At 38.4% G+C, this 20,379-nt stretch overlaps 1 protein-coding gene across 1 annotated transcript in view; it reads left to right on the forward strand.

Moving 5' to 3' along the window:
* The window catches only part of LOC135078941 (protein lozenge-like), a 53,669-nt gene extending 39,863 nt beyond the window's left edge, over positions 1 to 13,806 (forward strand). The window contains exons 5-6 of the mRNA XM_063973543.1: positions 10,480 to 10,611; positions 13,142 to 13,806. Of these exons, the coding sequence (XP_063829613.1) occupies positions 10,480 to 10,611; positions 13,142 to 13,668 (659 nt within the window). The 3' untranslated portion in view covers positions 13,669 to 13,806. The remainder of the gene's footprint in view (positions 1 to 10,479; positions 10,612 to 13,141) is intronic.
* Positions 13,807 to 20,379: the final 6,573 nt, after the last annotated feature.

A 20,379-nucleotide genomic window follows, 5' to 3' on the forward strand; every position in this document is an offset into this window, starting at 1 on the left:
TCGCCGGCCTGCGGTCTCGACAGATTGGAGCGTGTAAAATAATGGTGGCGCGATGAAAAACCGCGCTCCAAATTCCGATGACCTATTTGGTAAACTATTGTAATAAAACGCCGGATAATTGGTAATGTTTAGTAATTTTATACCGATAAGTATTATCCCGCAAATACATAGGCTTGAAAAAAACTGTATTGAAAAACTATACAAAATATTGAGTTGAGTAGGTATATTTCGGTTTCTGAAATTAAATCCATAATTTAAGCTTCTTTTTAGTTGGTATGTCTTGTGTCATTCTTCGTACCTAATATTTAACCGCGTATTTATATTCTGCTTTTTGTCATGCAAATCAAACGATATTTCATAAAGTAATATGCAATTAACTGAATTATAAACTTATAGTAAAACTAAAACAATCCTATCACGAATTGCGTGACGCACGCGTTACATTTACGTAAACGGAGAACACCCACGTTCTATTATTGTTTACTTGGTTTCCATTCATGTTGCTTAGCCACTTGTTGATATAACTAGCCGTTTGTAAGTTAATAAGCTATTTTAGTAATTAACCCGCCGAGCGTAAGGTTGGAAAAAGTAACAAAAAGCGCTAGGTGGGTGTAGCACACCCAGATCGTGATTGTGTGGTTATTATACACTATTATTTTGAATATCTATTTTCTTTGATATTAAAATGATATTTAGTTATATTTTGAACTTATTTAAGAAACAAATTACAGTAAATAATTTAGCAATGTTATTTATTTAAGAAATTAAGAAAATAACAATTAGAACTTACAATTATTAGTAATGGCACATGTTTATCATTTTTTGTCAAAAATATGAAAACAAAAACAATAAAGATGATTTTTTCTTTAAATAGACTCAACGTAAGAACAAAATAACACTAAAAATGGATAATAAAACTAATAAAGAAATACTTAATTTGTTTTCAGTTTTTGTGCAGTTTTTACAGACGAATTTTTTGTACTGTGAACCATTTTGTTCCATGTTTTTCTACCATTGCCTTCGCCATTATTCTCTATCAATCCTTCATGCTGCCCTTCGTCATACATCTCCTACTCCTGTGTCACTTTCAAAATTTCTTTCGATGACATTATCAATATTTTGGTCACTACCAGACTTGTCGGAAGAACTGACTTCAGTTTGTTTGAAAAGACCTGATAATCTATTTGATTATCTTCGTAAGACATTCTAGATATTTAGCCTGAAGAAAAACCAAAAAAATCCATAAAATAATAAAAATAAAATAAAATGTGTTTGATCAAATTCGTTACAAGTAGCGTAAGGCGGGTGTCACGCACCCGCGGACAGCTTCAACCTCGTCCTCAGCATACCCCGGGCGGCGGTCGCCTGAAACAGTGGCAAAGGACGCTTCCGTATGTCTCTCCGCGCAGCTACTCAAGCGCACGAAGCAGAACAACAATTCGTTATTAAAATATTAATCGATTTTTCAAGGTCTGGGTGTACCACACCCAACCTTACGCTCGCCGGGTTAAGTGGAACTACTAGTAAATCCTATCCTTATAATGCGTTTACAATTACTTCATGGGCTTATGCGATTTTAAGCTTCTATGGCATTAAGTATCCTACTAAAAGGGCATACTGTTTACCTTATTTTATTTTGAGGTAGGCTTGCTTTCAAACATTAAACAATTCATTTTAATTTCTCAAACACCGTTTACTTACTTACTAGGTAGCCGTGTAGACTTGCTTAGCTTTCGTCGTAGTAGTCTTTATTGCAATATTTTTCTGCATTAAAAAGCTTGTTTCTCTAGATTGCCTGTATACACCGTAGATTCTTGATAGGTATTGTGTTGTGACCCCTTGAAAGCCATAAGTACTTAGTAATTCTGAAGAGCGGGAAGAGCCTGGATGCGGGCAGCGCAGGACCGTTCATTGTGGAAAACCTCAATACCATTAAAGATATGAAGTTGTTTTAACAGATTTGTACGCTATATTTTATCGATTCTCTTTTATCGGTTATTGTCAAATATGAGTAAACTTTAGAAGTCTTTTTAAAGCAGATATTATTAGGCGTTGTTTAATAAAAACCCAGATCCTTTACGTCTTAACCTTAAACTATTGCACTTTTGCGGTCAGATCAGATTTTGCATTTTTCCACCGCCTTAACCTTCTAGTTTTACATAACATTTCAAGTTATATCATTGCAGTCCAGTCGGGAAATACCAAGCGTGTGTTTACGTCAATGGATAAATAAAGTCGTAAATTAACGACACGAATCATCGCTAACAGAATTATCACTAATATTAATACTATGAAAACATTTTTAAGATACGTCGAAGGATACTAAACTAACCTGCGTCTTTCCTGGAAACCAAGACCATGTTAATACCCGTTAATATTGGTACGTATAAAAATCACTATTCATTAATTCATTAATCATGCGTTCACAGAAATTTTTCCCACGTCATCATGGAATATTTTTCATAACAACATTTATTGTCTGTGCGAGTTTTTAGAGAATTTTAGACAATAAACACTATAAATGAATGTAAAACTTCAGTACTATAACTTTAGGACTAATTCAGTAAAACTGAATTATGTAAAATATCAATTTTACTGAATTATGAGTAAGTAGGTAGGTAAAGAATCATCACATATTATGCAAAGCAAGACCACATAATAATAATAATAATATGTGGAGGTTAAAGGCAAAAACCCTAAGCTTAATTATGACCAATTATCTAATTAACACAATGCTTTATTATAATAATAAGCCACAAATGTGTACATATGTATCGTATTACAACACTCTTATGATTCATGTGTTGTCACTTACAAATTACCCAAAATCTGAATATGTTTAGTTGTGTACGTGCTGCGCCACGCGTACGAGTTGAAGTACAGAGCATGTCAAGCTCAACAATGTGGTATCTTAAGTAATTGTAATAGAACTGATTTTACAATAGCAATGAATAGTCTGATATACTTTCGTGTACATAGGAAGACGTCTTACTAGCGCTACAATGCGTTATATCAAGCTGACTCAAGCGCGGCCGGGCGTCGGTGCTATGCGTCACGCACTTTGTAATATTGTCCTGCAAGCTCATTCAAAGTATTAATTAAAACAACTGCAAGGCTTGTTACTGCACCTTCACTAATAAATAATGTATGTCATAAATGTAGCGACAATCAAACACATCTTTACTCTTACTGTATATTATTTCTTTCAGATGTAAGCAACATCATAATTTATATTACTTGACAACTTTTAACAAGAGAGAGGTTAAGTATTGATTTATAAATCCGTAAATAAACTTTGTTTGAGCATTATTCTTGATTGCACATCTGTTAAGGTGTCTACCTTTTCACCTAATTGCTGGTCACCCTAAAGGCTCATAGTAACTGGCACCTTAAATTTTATTAGAGAAAAAGCCTTGCGCTACGTGCGCTTGAAAATGTTTTGAAGAATTTTCCCGATTTTCCCAACATAAACTAACTCTACCCGAAACTAAAGAAGGAAATTGCATGTTATGCAATGGAATTTAGTTACTACTTGATACCCTTTTCAAATATGTGAAAATAACAATGATGTGACAATAAAACCAATTTTCTATTGTGACTCGATACGCGAGACTTGAAGGGTTAAGACAATTTATGTTATTATATAAAATATTTTACTTTTTATAATGCATGCATTTCAGCATACAAATCATGGTACTTTCATGGCAATTACAGTTACAGCCCTGCTACGCTTAAAAGACTGAACCGTAGGCTTTGAGGCAATGGCCTGTTACTACTATGTTTTATATTAAATACTTATTGCCTTACATTAGGAGTCAAATATGAAGGTTAAGTACCTACTATTTTGATAGGTACGTACGAGTATGCGCGATTAAGACTGAAGGAAGACTGGACCTGCAACGCTAATGCAAATCCACAGAATACCTAACATGGTCATGCTAATATTAATTATTAATTAAAATAAATTTAAACAAAAGACAATTTGACATGTAGACGTGACACTATAAAAGTCAATGACATTGGTTTAAAAAGTTGGCACTGACCCAAAAGGCTTAGCACTTTCACTCATATAGGTACAGTCATACTAAATCGAGGTTGAATTACGATTGTATTCATAATTTCGACTACGTGACCCCAGTTTCGTTGATTTACAGCCTTAAAGGAGTGAATCAGCTGGCAATCCCAGTGCGTACGCGCAGGGTTCCGCACACGTGACTGGCATGCCAAGTACTTGTTTAACAAAGATTGTTTGGCGACGACGATTACAATAATCTGATTTTGAGATGATCCTCGCAAATGATTTAAATTAATTATTGCTGATTTATCTATGTCAGCCCAAGTCTGGCATTTGATCTCAACCAAACTTCACATTATTAGAGATGATACATCACAAATCATACGAACTTTGTAAGTAAGTACCTATGTTGTAAGAAAGAAAATGTATACTTACTGCAACGTGACTTCAGACAATAAGAAAATAAGCATACCTAGAAAAACTACAGCTTTTTCCGAAAGGTCCATGACTCTATTGTTCTTCTTCATGAAATTTTAAAATTTTCTTATAAAAAATGCTTTTGATTATTTATGTCGTGGGTGGATCCGTTGGGACAGTGCCGGATTAGCCACGTAGCAAGAGTAGCAAATGCTACGGGCCCCGCGAATTTGGGGGCCCCGCGCTCCAACGCCTGTCTGACCGAAATAAAAAAATCATTAATTTAGATAGGAGCGTAAAATATCTTGCATGCCTTAAACGCGAAGCGCTTAGGCTATGCTTTACTTTCACTTGAAAATCTAAAACTCTATTTCATCACGTTAAATCATAAAAATAAGTAGGTAGGTATTTTACGAACTTTTTAACGTGAATGTTCTAATGTTTCATTATAATCGATAAAACTCATTTATACATTGAATAGGCTTAAAAAAAGCACTTTTACACGTCCCGGTATTAACCCTACCACTGCTTCAGGACAATAAATGGGCCAGTGCTGAGAAGAAGCAGCGCAAGAAACTCAGTCACTATTGTCTGCCTCTTTTTCAAAGGTTTACAGGCTTTAAAATGTACAAAGTTAACTATAAATATTTATGCGAGCTAGGCAGTAACGCATCCCAAACATTTTTATCTTTTAATAATCATCGACTTTATAGTAGCCCTTTTTCATTAAGGTACTTTTAATATGTGCTTTGAATTTATGAATGGTCAATGGGTAGTTCTACAACAGTTTGTGGTAATTTATTAAAGAATTTAATACATTTTCCCATAAATGAATTACCAATCTTATGCAGTCTGAATAGGCCAGTAGAATTAAACACAAAAATGAATTAAATCGGAAATAATTTCTACAAAAGATTTTATTGCTTTAATGGCTTCATTGGTTGCCCATAAAGACTCTCCTAGGTTTTCGACTTCGACGGAGTTGTGCTTAAGTGGTGGGGGCCCCAGAAAGGGGCGTTTTTTCGGTTTTCCGGTTATACTGCGTAAAGGACTTACCCTATCGAAAAGTGGTCTTCATGACGGTTGAAGGGTACTTAATCCTGCATTGAATAAGACCAAATTCATTATGTTTTGGACAAACCGTTCACGTGCTTATCTTCGACAAAGTAGAAAATTTACGTTTAGTTAATAACCCTCTCTACGTCCAATAGCTCGTCACCCGCAGGCTCCCAAGCCTTATAAAGGGCCACCTTAACCAGCGTATCCCTGTCAGGGCTCGCGAGTTGGATTCGCCTATCCTTGTTCGTCCCAGCCGATCCTTAACTGCGGTTGCTGCACCTCTTCCTTGCACTCTCCTGAACGTCACTGTGTTATCTACTATGGTTCCCCCTCTTCCTTGTACCCTCCTGTACGACTGTATTGCTTAGCCGTATGCCTGGTCCAAGGTTCGATGCCCCAAAATCAACTTCATACGCGTGAAAATAGTTTAAATACTATTTCCCGTGCTTGCAACATTTTTCTTTACTGCTTCGCCTCTGTTAGTCGTAGAGTGATTGTATGTATGAAGTGGCAGTGGGCAGGGCACATAGTACGCAGAACTGACGGCCGATGGGGCAGCAAGGTTCTGGAATGGAGGCCACGTACCGGAAAACGCAGCGTGGGACGTCCACCCACAAGGTGGACCGACGACCTGATAAAGGTAGCGGGAAGGCGCTGGATGCAGGCCGCTACCAACCGTGCGATGTGGAAGTCATTGGGGGAGGCCTATGTTCAGCAGTGGACGTCCTGTGGCTGAAATGATGATGATGATGATTGTATGTATCCTATAGCCTTTCTCAATTTATGAGCTACTAGCTTTCCGCCCGCGGCTTCGCCCGCGTGGAATTTTGTCTGTCACAGAAAAACTTTATCGCGCGCGTCCCTGTTTCAAAAACCGGGATAAAAACTATCCTATGTTCTTTCCCGGGACTCAAACTATCTCTATGCCAAATTTCATCAAAATCGGTTGCGAGGTTTAAGCGGGAAAGCGTAACAGACAGACAGACAGACAGAGTTACTTTCGCATTTATAATATTAGTTGGGATTCAACACAATAATAATTATTTAAATCAAACAACTAATTCCTGAGATTAGCGCGGTCAAACAAACAAACAAAAAACTCTTCAGCGTTTTAATATGAACTTGTTGTTGTTGATTTTTGGCGTCGAACCTTGGACCAGGCATACGGCTAAGCAATACAGTCGTACAGGAGGGTACAAGGAAGAGGGGCAGCCATAGTAGATAACACAGAGTCGTTCAGGAGAGTGCAAGGAAGAGGTGCAGCAACCGCAGTTAAGGATCGGCTGGGACGAACAAGGATAAGCGAATCCAACTCGCGAGCCTTGACAGGGATAAGCTGGTTAAGGCGGCCCTTTACAAGGCTTGGGAGCCTGCGGGTGACGAGCTATTGGACATAGAGAGGGTTATTAATTATACGTACATTTTCTACTTTGTCGAAGATAAGCACGAGAACGGTTTGTCCAAAACATATGAGTTTGGTCTTATTCAATGCAGAATTAAGTGCCCTTTAACCGTCCTGAAGACCACTTTTCGATACGGTAAGTCCTTTACGCGGTATAACCGGAAAACCGAAAAAACGCCCCTTTCGGAGGCCCCCACCACTTAAGCACAACTCCGTCGAAGTCGAAAACCTAGTAGAGTCTTAATGGGCAACCAATGAAGCCATTAAAGCAATAAAATCTTTTGTAGGAATTATTTCCGATTCAAAATCTAATTCTACTGGCCTAGAAATTTGGAACGGCAAGTTTATTTTTGTTTCTTGTATTAAAGTTATGCAAATCGCTCTTTTTCGTGAATTGCTCTATATTTTTGCGAACATAATATAAAAGGTTTTCATAAATGAACTGTGAAACTACTGTCAGTGTGTTAATTGATTTGGAGAACAGCCTAGGTGGCGAATTAGTGCAGTTTGCAGAGCTTCTGAAAACAGATTTCTTGACTTACTTGACTAACTTGATCTTAAAACAGATGTGGCTACTCTTATTGACAGCAAGAAACAGAAGCCTCTGGAGCAGCAATTTTATAAACTTTTAATAAATAATTCTTTAGAATCGTGTTTTCCAAACTTAGAAAATTTACATGTCTCTCATGAAACGTTCTTTTTCAACATTAAAACGTATTAAAAATTAATTAAGGAACACGATGGGACAAGAACGTCTTAATCATCTTACTTTGTTGAATATACTCGTAGAGCATGATTTCCTTAAAGAAGTTGATATTGAAAGTGTTATCTCTAAATTTGCCCACATTAAATCAAGAAAAGTTCATTTGTAGATAACAGTTTTGTTTCATTTAATACCCTAAACTTGAGAACCTAAAGCAAACCAAGGGCCCCTTGATAGAAATTTGCTACAGGCCCCGCGCTGGCTTAATCCGGCACTGCGTTGGGAATCAAAGTATAAACTTACATTTTTTTAAACAATAGAACTGTGGATTTTTAAGAATAAGTCAGTTAATATGTTGACGAAATCAAAAAATACTATTCGGAAAACTGGTATCGTGTATAATCTTACTCATTACGGTCATTCTCACGATCAGGCGTTCTCAGCCTAATTACCATATCATTTTTGAAAATTGGCTTAATTGACTTAAATGCATTTAAATATAAAACACATGAAAAGTACAAATTTAACAATCTTAAAGGCGTCAAATTATTCAAAGCGGTTTTCGCGTAAATGAGATCCAAAAATTTTATGGTCACGGTAATTAGATAAGGCTTATACTTAATCTAACGGTAATTAGAAAAGATATGTAAAATAGTAAAAAAAACATCTTGCATTGATAAATTTGTACACAAATATATAGCGTCATAAAAAACGCTGAAGGTACACTTAATAACCCTTTGCAAAAATAAAAACATTAATTTCTATTATTTATTGTATCAAGATATTTTCAGTATACTGCAAGAATCGAGGCTATAACAGGAACACTTAGTTTCAACAAGAAGGGGCTACGGGTCACATTTCAAATGAGAGCATTTAGCTGAATCAGAATCTTAATCATCATTTATTTGATTTAAATGTGGTACAAACGATTTAACGTACAGATAATGGATCAGGAAGTCTGACAAATTAGACTTTTCGGATATGCATATATTGAAAAAGTAATTAATGATACAAGTGATTTTTCCTCTTTTTAATCTTTCTGCGATCAGCTATCACCCATCATCAGATTAAATTGAATTTGTAATAATGACAGTTCCAGCTCTGCATATCCCATGATTTGTCATTCAGATTGATGCTATTCGCTTTCTCCTGAGCCTGAATGCAGAATTCTCAGAATTTAGAAGGGATGCAGCAAATAGATTTCATGACGGTCTAGCCTTTGTTTGTAAGCTTTACAGGAATTTTCTACACCCTATTTGACGTTTGGTATCACTTCAGTGGACTTTGTAAACCAAGGTGCACAGCTCAAGATTTTTAATACTTTATTTTTAAAACGTTAAAGTATTTCTACATTTGCGAGGCTGGGTCGATGCCATATGTCTACATGGGTCTTAGGATGCATTTGTATATAGTTTGTTCTCCAAGCTTCTTCTGCCCAGTATCCATTGCATATCACAAAGTTTTTTCTATGCATAACAAAGCAGTTAGGATGCAGTCTAGGATGGTACAAAGTGAATATACACTCTTGTCTTGAAAAGTCCCATTATCTGTTGATTTGTTCCTTTTTGTTCTTAATGTGATCACGCCAGGTAAGTGTTACTGTTGGACAATCTCATCTTCTTAGGGCAAAGGTAATATGGATCGATTTTAATGGTATTATATTAAAATTAATTAATGATTTAACATGTAAATATCAATGATATTAATAGTAAAAATAAGTATCTGGTACGAGACATGTTTCACGCAGGGGTGACATCTCCTGGCCATCAAGAAGCCCCGATTTCACTCCAGCTAACTTCTTTTTGTGGGGTTACCTTAGGGGTTAAAATATACTCTAAAATCCAACAGCCATGCAGCAGCTGAAGCTGAACATTAGTCATGAAATCGAATCTATTTCGAGGTTACTCTAACGAAAGCTTTTCAAAATTTTGATGTCAGATTCGAAGAAGAAGTCCGTAAAGTTGTTATGCAAAAGTCTAGGTATATTTCATATTTTATCATCATACTTATTCAATCGTGAGTGCAATTTGTAGGTAATAATTTCATACAACGGTGATTATGAATATATGGTAATTAGTACATGGAAATTATAAAACGATAGTTTTTCTTCAAAATTTCCAAAATCTGCAGCGTATGCAAATACTGTCTTACTACAATGTATGAAGGCCAAAGTACTGATTCTATTTAAATTAACAACGTGGATCTACCTTCAAAAATCGAGTATAAAAATAAGGACATGGTAAGTAGAAAAATTGAAAACCAAAGATATGGTAATTATACTCTTACGCAATTCATCGACGGTACGCCAACGCAATAGACGTCTACTTGCTAACAGGTCTTAGAACTAACTAAGGGCTCGCGCTGCGCGCGTAAATGATGTGTCAAATATTATTATTTAGGCTTGTGTGCCCAAAAACAGAAAACGTCACGGGAATTAGGACTTTCGCTCGGACAAGCAGTTTTTTAATTCTAATTATTTACAGAATGGTTCTATTGAATAGATATTTTGCTATGCATAAGACAATCTTTTGTACTCTTTAAAATGTTGAATGGAGTGAACCAAATCTACACGACATAAAAATTACAGCCAACTTTTAACATTAAGTCGGTGTGCGGACGCGTAACGGTAATTAGAGGTTCATGAAATTAATTAAGTCACAAATACTTAAAATAGAGGCCTATGATTTAATGCACAACTGGATAGGGTTGTTAAGTAACATATAAAAATACTTGCATGTCTCTAATTTGTCATTTTAAACGATTTAACAGCCCGGACACGCAAAAACTAGCTCATCTGAGAATGGCCGATTAGACCTACCTACCAATCTTGAAGCTGAAATAATATTTGTAAGCTCGTTTTTAATTCACCAACGTCTTTTACAGAAACCAGCGGCAACATTTTGGGTGCTAGCGAGTGGAACACGGGGTATCCTTCGTCCGCCACGGTGTACCCGGCCTACGGACCCCTGCAGCCGGCCTACTACAAACCCGACCCCACCATACATATCCCTGCAGGTAAAGTGAAGCACTGTGTCATCATAAGCTTGTTGTAATAGGGGTTTTGCCACAAGTGTAAAAGTGATAATGAAAACCTAGAATGCTTTTTTATCTGTTAAAGTTTTAGCCAACTTATTTATGACATTACACATAAAATACTATGTTTTGAATTATGGAGATATTATGGAGTTTTGGGCTGACACTGTGTAGGTTTGTTGTCGACACGATAAGAAGAAGATGTTTTAATTGAAAATAATTACAGTTCTGAGCTATCATTACAATGAGGGTTTTCGCGATTGAAAAATCAGCATTTGGACCTCGCGTCTACGTATTGCCATCTGGCGTATTTTTCAATCGCGAAACGGGCGAAGTAAGTTTACTTGAGATAGACGGTTGGCTAGAAACAAACAGTAGCTACCTAATCTTATCTCGGAAGCTCGGAACACTGCAATACCGAACTCTGTAGTAAGTTATTTTTAATTAGAATTTTAAAACTACTTAAAACAAAATACTTCTTACAATTCGGAATACCTAATGAATAAAAACACCTGTCTATGAAAAAATAATTGTGGGACAATATTAGACATCAGATTAATTTTAAAAACATTTGTTTTTATTCCGTAACGAACGTAACGAATTTTGTTTATATTCCGTAAAATTTCCCTGTTACCTATTAGTCAAATGGGACTTATTAATAATAGTGAATTTATGATAAACAAATTTCCTCAATTCGTAACCGTAATGTAGCGGTTTACCACATGATAAGTTCCCAATTGGAGGTAAACTGTATTGCTAAATATTCAATATTCTAGTACATATTTCGATGTAATGGTAGGTGTATACGAAATAAAGGAATATATGTACCTAACTGTGTTCATAATTGCAGTTCACTTTTATGGTTAAATCACGCAGTTTATCTACTTAATTTACTATTTTGTAACAATTTAAACAACAATATTACTTACGTGTCACCATAGAGGCATCAGTCTGATAATAAAAGACTACGGATATTTTTCGGTTTGTTTAGATAGACATTTAGACCAAGCATGAAAACAAATAAAATTAAGAAAAAACCTTCAATGGGATATAATACAGATAGACTTTTAGTCCAACAATGGGATTCCATTATACAGTGTGAGTCACGTTAAAGTGTACATATGAAAATAGATGAAACTAGACCTATTTTTATCGACAAAAAGGAGGTCAAAATTTTTTTGAGATTTTTTTTTTAATTTTTTATAGATTTTTTTTTCTTCCAAATACTTATTGTAAAGAAAACGTAATAACTTTTAAACTAAGCGGTATATCCTGATAAAATAAAATCAGTAATAATGCTAAATAACAGGCGTTACTAAAAAAATACATAAAAAACACAAAAAAGGCCAACATTTATTAAAAAGTGATACTTTTTGAAAAAAATCTGCTTTTAAATTCGTGTTTTTTTTTGTTATTTGATAAATTTCTCCAAAAAATGCCCCTATAACCGGTGGTTTTTATTACTTTGTATTATTTTTTATCGTATTACCTTCGTAAAACCAAAAATTGCATGTCTGTATCCCTATCACAACGTTTGCAATGATCGTTTGAACTAAGCCTCTCCGGGCGCGCCATTCAACGCTTCGTTAACAACGAAACTGAAAATGGCTCTAAATTTGTAATTTGGATAAAGAAAAGTTAGATTTAAAATAAAAACAAAAGATTTCGAAGGAAAATAAGCATTTTAGTTAAAATTAAAATTATCTCTACCTGTAGCGGAGAATAATGTAGTGGCAGGCCTTTGTTCAAACGATCATAGCAAATGTTGTGATAGGGATAGAGACATGCAATTTTTGGTTTTACAAAGATAATACGATAGAGAATAATACAAAGTAATAAAAACCACCTGTTATAGGGGCATTTTTTGGAGAAATTTATGAAATAACCAAAAAAACACGAATTTAAAAGCAGAATTTTTTCAAAAAGTATCATTTTATATTATTTGTTGGCATTTTTGTGTATTTTATGTATTTTTTTAGTATTGCCTGTTATTTAGCATTATTACTGTTTTTATTTTATCAGGATATTCCGCTTAGTTTAAAAGTTATTACGTTTTCTTTACAATAAGTAATTGGAAGAAAAAAAATTCTATAAAAATTAAAAAAAAATCTCAAAAAAATTTTGACCTCTTTTTTGTCGATAAAAATAGGTCTAGTTTCATATATTTTCATATGTACACTTTAACGTGACTCACACTGTATATTATAATGTTTATAAACAAAAATAAGCTTAACTTGTTACAATCGTAAAATATTTGAATATATAACAACTTGAGGAAACAAGCACTTAATATGCGAGTAGAAATAAGATGTACCTAACTAAGTACTATCAGGGAAAAGATCAGTCCATAATATTTAAATTTCTCAACGAACTGCAACTGCAACACCGAAAATCTTTTTGGCACCAATGAATGAACCAACCAGTCGATACTCTTGTTGTTTCTTCAACGATATAAGAGTAAGATGAAGATACAAATAATAGCAGACTAATAATTAAATACGTTTCTTTCCAGTGCTGCCTCCTGAGCTTCCTCTGGGGCACACGGACTACGGCGGCTTCCAGACCGGAGGCACCGGCTTCGTCAAGGGCAGTCCCGGGGGCCCGGCCCTCACTGAACTGAACACGCCGGCCCCAGTCCCCGCCCAGCGATACGACGCTAACTACTACAACTCCTGGCCCACCAACACGTACAACTACAACAACTACCAATACAACAACATAAACAACAACCCAGCCTGCCTCCAATCACATACTCCCTACATCAACCCCAATCCCCAAATGATCCTCCCAAACCTATACTCGACTGTCAACCAAAACCAAATACACGTACACCTACACAGCTCTGCTGACAAACACAGCCTTGAGCAGTACATTCCCAGCGAGATCAAAATAAGCGACATCGACGGAGGCATCTCTATCACCACTGAACTCCAAGGCGCCGGAGAAACGTCGGGCCTCGTACAAACCTGCGACACCGGAGAAGAAGCCAAGCACGCCCTCTACGGCCCCAGCAGCCAAGAAGTCTGGCGGCCATATTGACAGTTCGCTCACCACGACAATCAACATTCCGTTGTACATATTGTGATATAGATTTATTAGAATAAATAATTATGAAATTCTAGATAATTGTATAGAAATAAATTAATGTTAAACATTAATTCGAAGTTAAGTGTTAAAATGTACCTTTTCATTTATGTTTAAGATATTAAATTAAATAAAAAATAATCCGTGTTTTATTAACAACAACAAAAGCTTTAGTTTTATTAAGATAATAATGAATGAAATATGTAAGTATCGACAGCTTTTAGATATGACCGACGATATTAACTTACTCGTGGGCTACAAGTTGGCAAGAAAATGAAGTGTTAATTATTATGGTCAAAATAGTTATTAACTATCATGTTCATTAACGTGCATGAGTGCAGAAAAAATAAATAAACACTTTAAATTCTCTCAAGAACTCAAAAACAAAGAGCCACGTCATCGTTGATAATACTTACTCAAGGGTAACGGGAGATTAGGTGCTGTAGCGGTAAGCAAAACTCTTTGCGCCGGGTATAGGCTACGGCGGTTGCGATGGTAACCGGGTTGTTGATGTCAGGAGAACGTCAGGTAGTAAAAATAGGAGATTTTACAATATATTATATTTTATTCAAAAGTGACTACGTGAGTTTCCATAAGCCACGTACCCTTTATTGGTGACCCCGATTTTCGTCCAATTTGTCTACAACTGTACTGCTTAATTGCTGCAACGGACAAGGACTACTTTTACACCTCAGACCTGAATTCCCGACCAAGGGTCGAGTAACGAGTTCCAACTTCATTTTGGAACCGCATCACCCCGTGCCCGAACTCACACCTAGAAGTTGACACACAATTTGTTCCGTGTTGCTTGCTCCGTGCTCCGTGTTCCGGGTTGACACACCACGCCGCGTTCACCACAGAGGGAAGAGGCGTTCACCTGCCTTGTGAATGCTGAGCACCTACCTGTTTGCTGGACAACGCGACAGATTGCAAGTTTTTGAGTGTTTTTTTTTTTATTTATATTACAATATTTAATTAACTATATTAATGTAAATAATTTTGTGTAATTGTGTACAGTTGTTTATATAGGGTGGTTATCTTTAAAATTCAGGTCTAGTTGGAATATTGTGAGCCGTAGCTATACAGGGTGCATTTTGTTTTTTATTGGCTTTGCAAATGTTGTTTTAGCACCGCTACCCCTTCACCGTTTTTTTCTATAATTTATGTTCGTCTTGAGGTTTATTTTTTTAATATAGTGCATTAACATGTCGACACAGGATTTGGAACGTCAGATTTCTGAATTAAAAACCAAGCTTGATTCCTTGCAGTGCCCATCACAAGCTTCACATGTATCTGCCGTGTCGGTTAAATTGCCACCCTTTTGGGCCGACAAGCCTACTACGTGGTTCGGTTTAGTTGAGGCACAATTTCACATAGCTGGTATTACTCAGGACATCACCAAATACAGTCATGTCATTTCCATGTTAGACACCCGGGTGGCTGGTGAAATCGAAGATATAATTGCGAGCCCACCAAAGGAAAACAAGTACGAGTGTCTCAAGGCTGAGCTTACGAAGCGGTTATCGACTTCGAGGGAGCAGCGGATTCGTCAACTTTTGGACGAGGAGCAACTGGGAGATAGAAAGCCATCACAATTCCTGCGGCACCTTCGCTCGCTAGCGGGCGACGTTATGCCTAATGATGATTTCTTGCGGGAGTTGTGGTTAAGACGCCTTCCACAAAGCGTCCAGGTAATTTTGACAGCGCAGGTCGATTTACCTCTCAGTAAAGTGGCTGAAATTGCTGATAAAGTTATGGAGGTAGCTCCACCTATAATGGGATCTGTCGTGGATGCCGTTGAAGCGAATACGCCGACTTTGACAAGTTTAGTACAGCGAATTGATGCGTTGGCTGAAAAAGTAGAGGCTCTACGCTCTAGCAACTCTAGTATTCAGCGAGGTCAATCTTCGTCTAAGTCTCCAGAGCGTGTTAACAAGCGGCTTTGCAGATTTCATAAGCGTTTCGGTGAAAAGGCTCACAGGTGCATTTCTCCATGTTCTTGGGAGGAAAATGTCAATAAAGCAAAAAACTAGATAGGCAGTCATTGATGGCGGCATCTGACTGTCTAGAGCCCGGCCGCCGGTTATTTGTTACTGATGAGTCATCTAAGCGTCGTTTTTTGATCGATACTGGTTCTGACCTCTGCTGCTTTCCGCGTCGTCTTCTAAGAGGAACTCATTCCTCTTCAGATTATATTGTGTTAGGTGCAGCTAATGGGAGCTCAATCAGGACCTATGGCACAGTGACTCTACGCCTTAATCTAGGGTTACGCCGGGTCTTTCATTGGAACTTTGTAATTGCCGATGTCAGCATACCAATAATTGGATCTGATTTCTTGGCGCATTACAGTCTATTACCAGACCTTCGTAATAAACGACTAATAGACGAAACTACTAATTGCTCGACTGCTGTTTCAGTGGATAAGACTTCACAGGCCAGTATTAGAGCGGTGTCCATTAATCAGTCACCATTTTCCGAGATTTTGCTCGAGTTTCCAGATCTGACTAAGCCACCTGGCTTACCGCGAGTTGTCAAACACTCTACAGTTCACCACATTATCACAACTGAAGGCCCTCCGGTTTCGAGTCGCCCACGCCGTCTAGCTCCGGAGAAGCTGTTAGAGGCAAAAAGAGAGTTTGATGACATGGTTGCCTGCGGGACAGCACGTCCTTCAAGCAGTCCGTGGTCTTCTCCTCTTCATATGGCGCGCAAAGGAGAAAATGGTTGGCGTCCTTGTGGGGATTTTCGCGCTTTAAATGCCAGGACGGTGCCTGATCGATATCCTGTGAGGCACATTGCTGATTTTGCTAACACGCTATCAGGATCTACTATATTTTCAACTATAGACCTGGTGAAAGCGTACCAGCAAATTCCAGTGAACGAGGCAGATATTTGCAAGACGGCCATAACCACTCCTTTTGGGTTATTCGAGTTTCCTTTCATGACCTTTGGTTTGCGTAATGCTGGACAAACGTTTCAGCGTTTTATTGACGAGGTCGTGAAAGGACTCGATTTTTGCTTCCCTTATGTTGATGACATCCTTGTGTACTCCAAGGATGCAGTCCAGCATGCGCAGCATCTTCGTACCCTGTTTCGTCGTCTTGTTGATTATGGTGTGGTTATCAACACGTCTAAATGTGTGTTTGGTGCGCCTGAGGTAACCTTTCTAGGTTATCAGGTGTCCAAAGAAGGTATTCGCCCTCCATTAAAACGTATTGAGGCCTTAAGAGATTATCCTTTGCCATTGACGGTACAAGGTCTTCGTCGTTTCTTGGGCATGATAAATTTTTACCGCCGTTTCATTCCACAAGCTGCTGCATTTCAAGCTCCTCTGATTAATGTTCTAGCTAATACCAAACTTAAGGGCGCTAACCCCGTTCCTTGGACACTGGAACTCAAACTAGCCTTTGAGAAATGCAAAGAACATTTGCAGAACGCAACATTGCTTGTGTATCCGGTTTGCAATGCTCGTTTAGGCCTGTTTACTGATGCGTCATCTGTACAGGTGGGAGCTTGTCTCCAACAGCAGGTTCACGCTACGTGGCAGCCTTTAGCTTTCTTTAGCAAAAAGCTCACTGCCCGACAAAGTGAGTGGCCAGCCTATTATAGAGAATTGCTAGCTGTTTATGAAGCGGTTCAACACTTTCGACACGTGTTAGAGACGCAACACGTAACAATTTACACAGACCATAAGCCACTCATCTACGCATTTGCACAGCGGCGTGAAAAGTTACCCCCTGTGCAATTAAACCAACTGTCCTTCATTTCACAGTTCACAACTGATGTTGTGCATGTGAAAGGGGAGGAGAACGTAGTGGCTGATGCTTTGTCGCGTGTAGATGCCGTTAATTTTGAAAGTGATTACGTGGCATTAGCCAAGGCTCAATCTGTTGACGAAGAGCTTCCGGAACTTGAAGCGAATTCTTCGCTGAAGCTTGAAAAAGTGAATATTCCTGGCGCTGATGTTCCGATTATATGCGATACTTCAATTGGGAAGCCTAGGCCTTATTTGCCACCTGACTTTCGTAAGGCGCGTTTTTTGATGCTTCATGGTTTAAGTCATCCTGGCGTAAGGGCATCTACACGTCTGATGGCTGAACGTTACGTGTGGCCTGGTATGAAGAAGGACTGTCGGAATTGGGCTCGTTCCTGCATCAAGTGTCAATGTAGCAAGATTAGCAGACATACCCGAACACCTGTTGGCGACTTTGATCTTCCTTCCGGCCGGTTCAAGCATATCCACGTTGACATTATTGGCCCACTTCCACCTAGCAAAGGGTTCCAGTACTGCCTTACTGCCGTTGATCGATTTACGCGCTGGCCGGAGGCCTGGCCCATCAGTAACATAACGGCCGAGGTAGTTGCTGAAACTCTTACTAGGGAGTGGATTGCTCGTTTCGGTGTTCCGTCTGTCGTAACAACTGACCAGGGGAGGCAGTTTGAGTCTGCTCTCTTCCAAGATTTGATGCGGTTTTGCTCAGCAGATCGAATACGCACTACTAGTTACCACCCCTGTGCTAACGGCTTAGTTGAGAGAATGCATCGACAGCTAAAGTCAGCTCTCATGTGTCACGGCGATTCCTGGTGCAATAGCCTTCCAGTTGTTTTATTAGGTATGCGTTCTGCGTTGAAAGAGGACTTACAGACTTCTGCGGCAGAATTGGTGTATGGGGAACCACTGCGTTTACCAGGGGAGTTTGTTTCGCATGCCAAGACTGATCGTGTTGAAGATATTAAATCTTATGTCGCACAATTGCGGAAATATGTGGCTGATCTGAAACCTTGCTTACCTGTACGTCACGGTCAACCGAAGACATTTGTATCACAAGATCTGGCAACGACTAGCCATGTGTTCCTTAGGGATGATATTCCAAACAGACCTGCTTTAAAATGCCCATATTCTGGTCCGCATAAGGTACTTAAAAGGGGTGATAAAACGATAAGTCTTGATGTCGGCACGAGGAATGTTTCTGTAAGCTTGGATAGGGTTAAGCCCGCTTTCATTGATGTCGATCCATCTGCGATTGCATCATCCACGCGGGTGTCTGTAGCATCTCCATCTTCGTCACCACCGTCATCGCCTCATTCATCACAACCCGCCGCAATTGTGCCTCCTCTACCAATCACGAAGGCTTATACCACTCGGTCAGGCCGTAAGGTGAGGTTTAAAGTCCCCGCAGTTTCATAAGTTTTTTTTTTCTTTTTCTTTCTTATGGTGGATCCAAGTTTTTTTTAGTTAGTTTTTTTTGCCATGGGCTATCTTTCTTCGTGGGGGGGTAGTGTAGCGGTAAGCAAAACTCTTTGCGCCGGGTATAGGCTACGGCGGTTGCGATGGTAACCGGGTTGTTGATGTCAGGAGAACGTCAGGTAGTAAAAATAGGAGATTTTACAATATATTATATTTTATTCAAAAGTGACTACGTGAGTTTCCATAAGCCACGTACCCTTTAGGTGCAATAAATAAATAATTTCCTTATACGCTTCTCCCTTCATCCAGCAATAAACCGAAATTAACGAAACATTGACTATCAGAATTTAACCCTACAGCGCATAGTGGGACACATATGGTACATACCAAATTATTGCCTATATTTCGTAACACGATGCTATTTATTGCCATTTATTAGAAAGTACCGTAACTACACACTATAGCACATAACAAAATAGTTCACATTTGTTGCTACGGAAGCGCTGCACTCAATAAACTGTTTTGCAGTCGAAAAAGCCGGTCAGTTTGTGAAAAAGTTTATTAGTAAAGTTTTACTCTTGGGAAAAAAAGTCAAAATTACAATGTTTTCGTTCGAAAAAATATAAAAGGGGTAAGTTATTGTTTCTAGTTTATTGGTAAATAAGTATTTTTTGATATCAGTTACTATCAACGCATATTTTGGATGTTATTTGTATGTGCCTGATGTGGGTCACTGTGCAATAAGGGTTATTATATTACTTGATTGATTTCAGATGATGACCCGCAAAAAGAGTTACAGAAACTGAAATTGAGCATATTTCGAATCAGAAATGAAGAGCTCAATAAGTGAACTAAAGCCGCTGACATAGCCCGACGGATTAGCAAGCTGAAGTGGCAATGGGCAGGGCACATAGTACGCAGAACTGACAGCTGATGGGGCAGCAAGGTTCTGGAGTGGAGGCCATGTGAACGTAACGTGGGACGTCTACCCACAAGGTGGACCGACGACCTCATAAAGATAGCAGGAAGAGAGCGCTGGATGCAGGCCGCTACCAACCGGGCGATGTAGATATCATTGGGGGAGGCTTATGTTCAATAGTGGATGTCCTGTGGCTGAAATGATGATGATGATGATGATTGTCATTCGTTTCTGATATGCTGGAGCAAAGGATGAAAAAAGCCTAAAGCTATCGTGCCACCCAAAGACGCCAGCAGGACTGACGGCATCGACAACTTCCCGTTATGGTTAACTACGAGAACACGTTGTACGTTTCCAGGTTGTAAGGGGAAATCTTTTATCGTTTCAGCCCATGGTTTGGAAGACGTAGTGTGGGCAGGCCCCTCACTAGGTGGACCGATGATCTGATGAAGGTCACGGGAAGTACCTGGATGCGGGCAGCACGGGATCGGTTGTTATGGAAATTTTTGGAGGAGGCCTTTGTCTAGTACTGGACGTCATTTGGCTGAAATGTTTCATA

Source organism: Ostrinia nubilalis, chromosome 15 (assembly GCF_963855985.1).
Source record: "Ostrinia nubilalis chromosome 15, ilOstNubi1.1, whole genome shotgun sequence".
Lineage (NCBI taxonomy): Eukaryota > Metazoa > Arthropoda > Insecta > Lepidoptera > Crambidae > Ostrinia > Ostrinia nubilalis.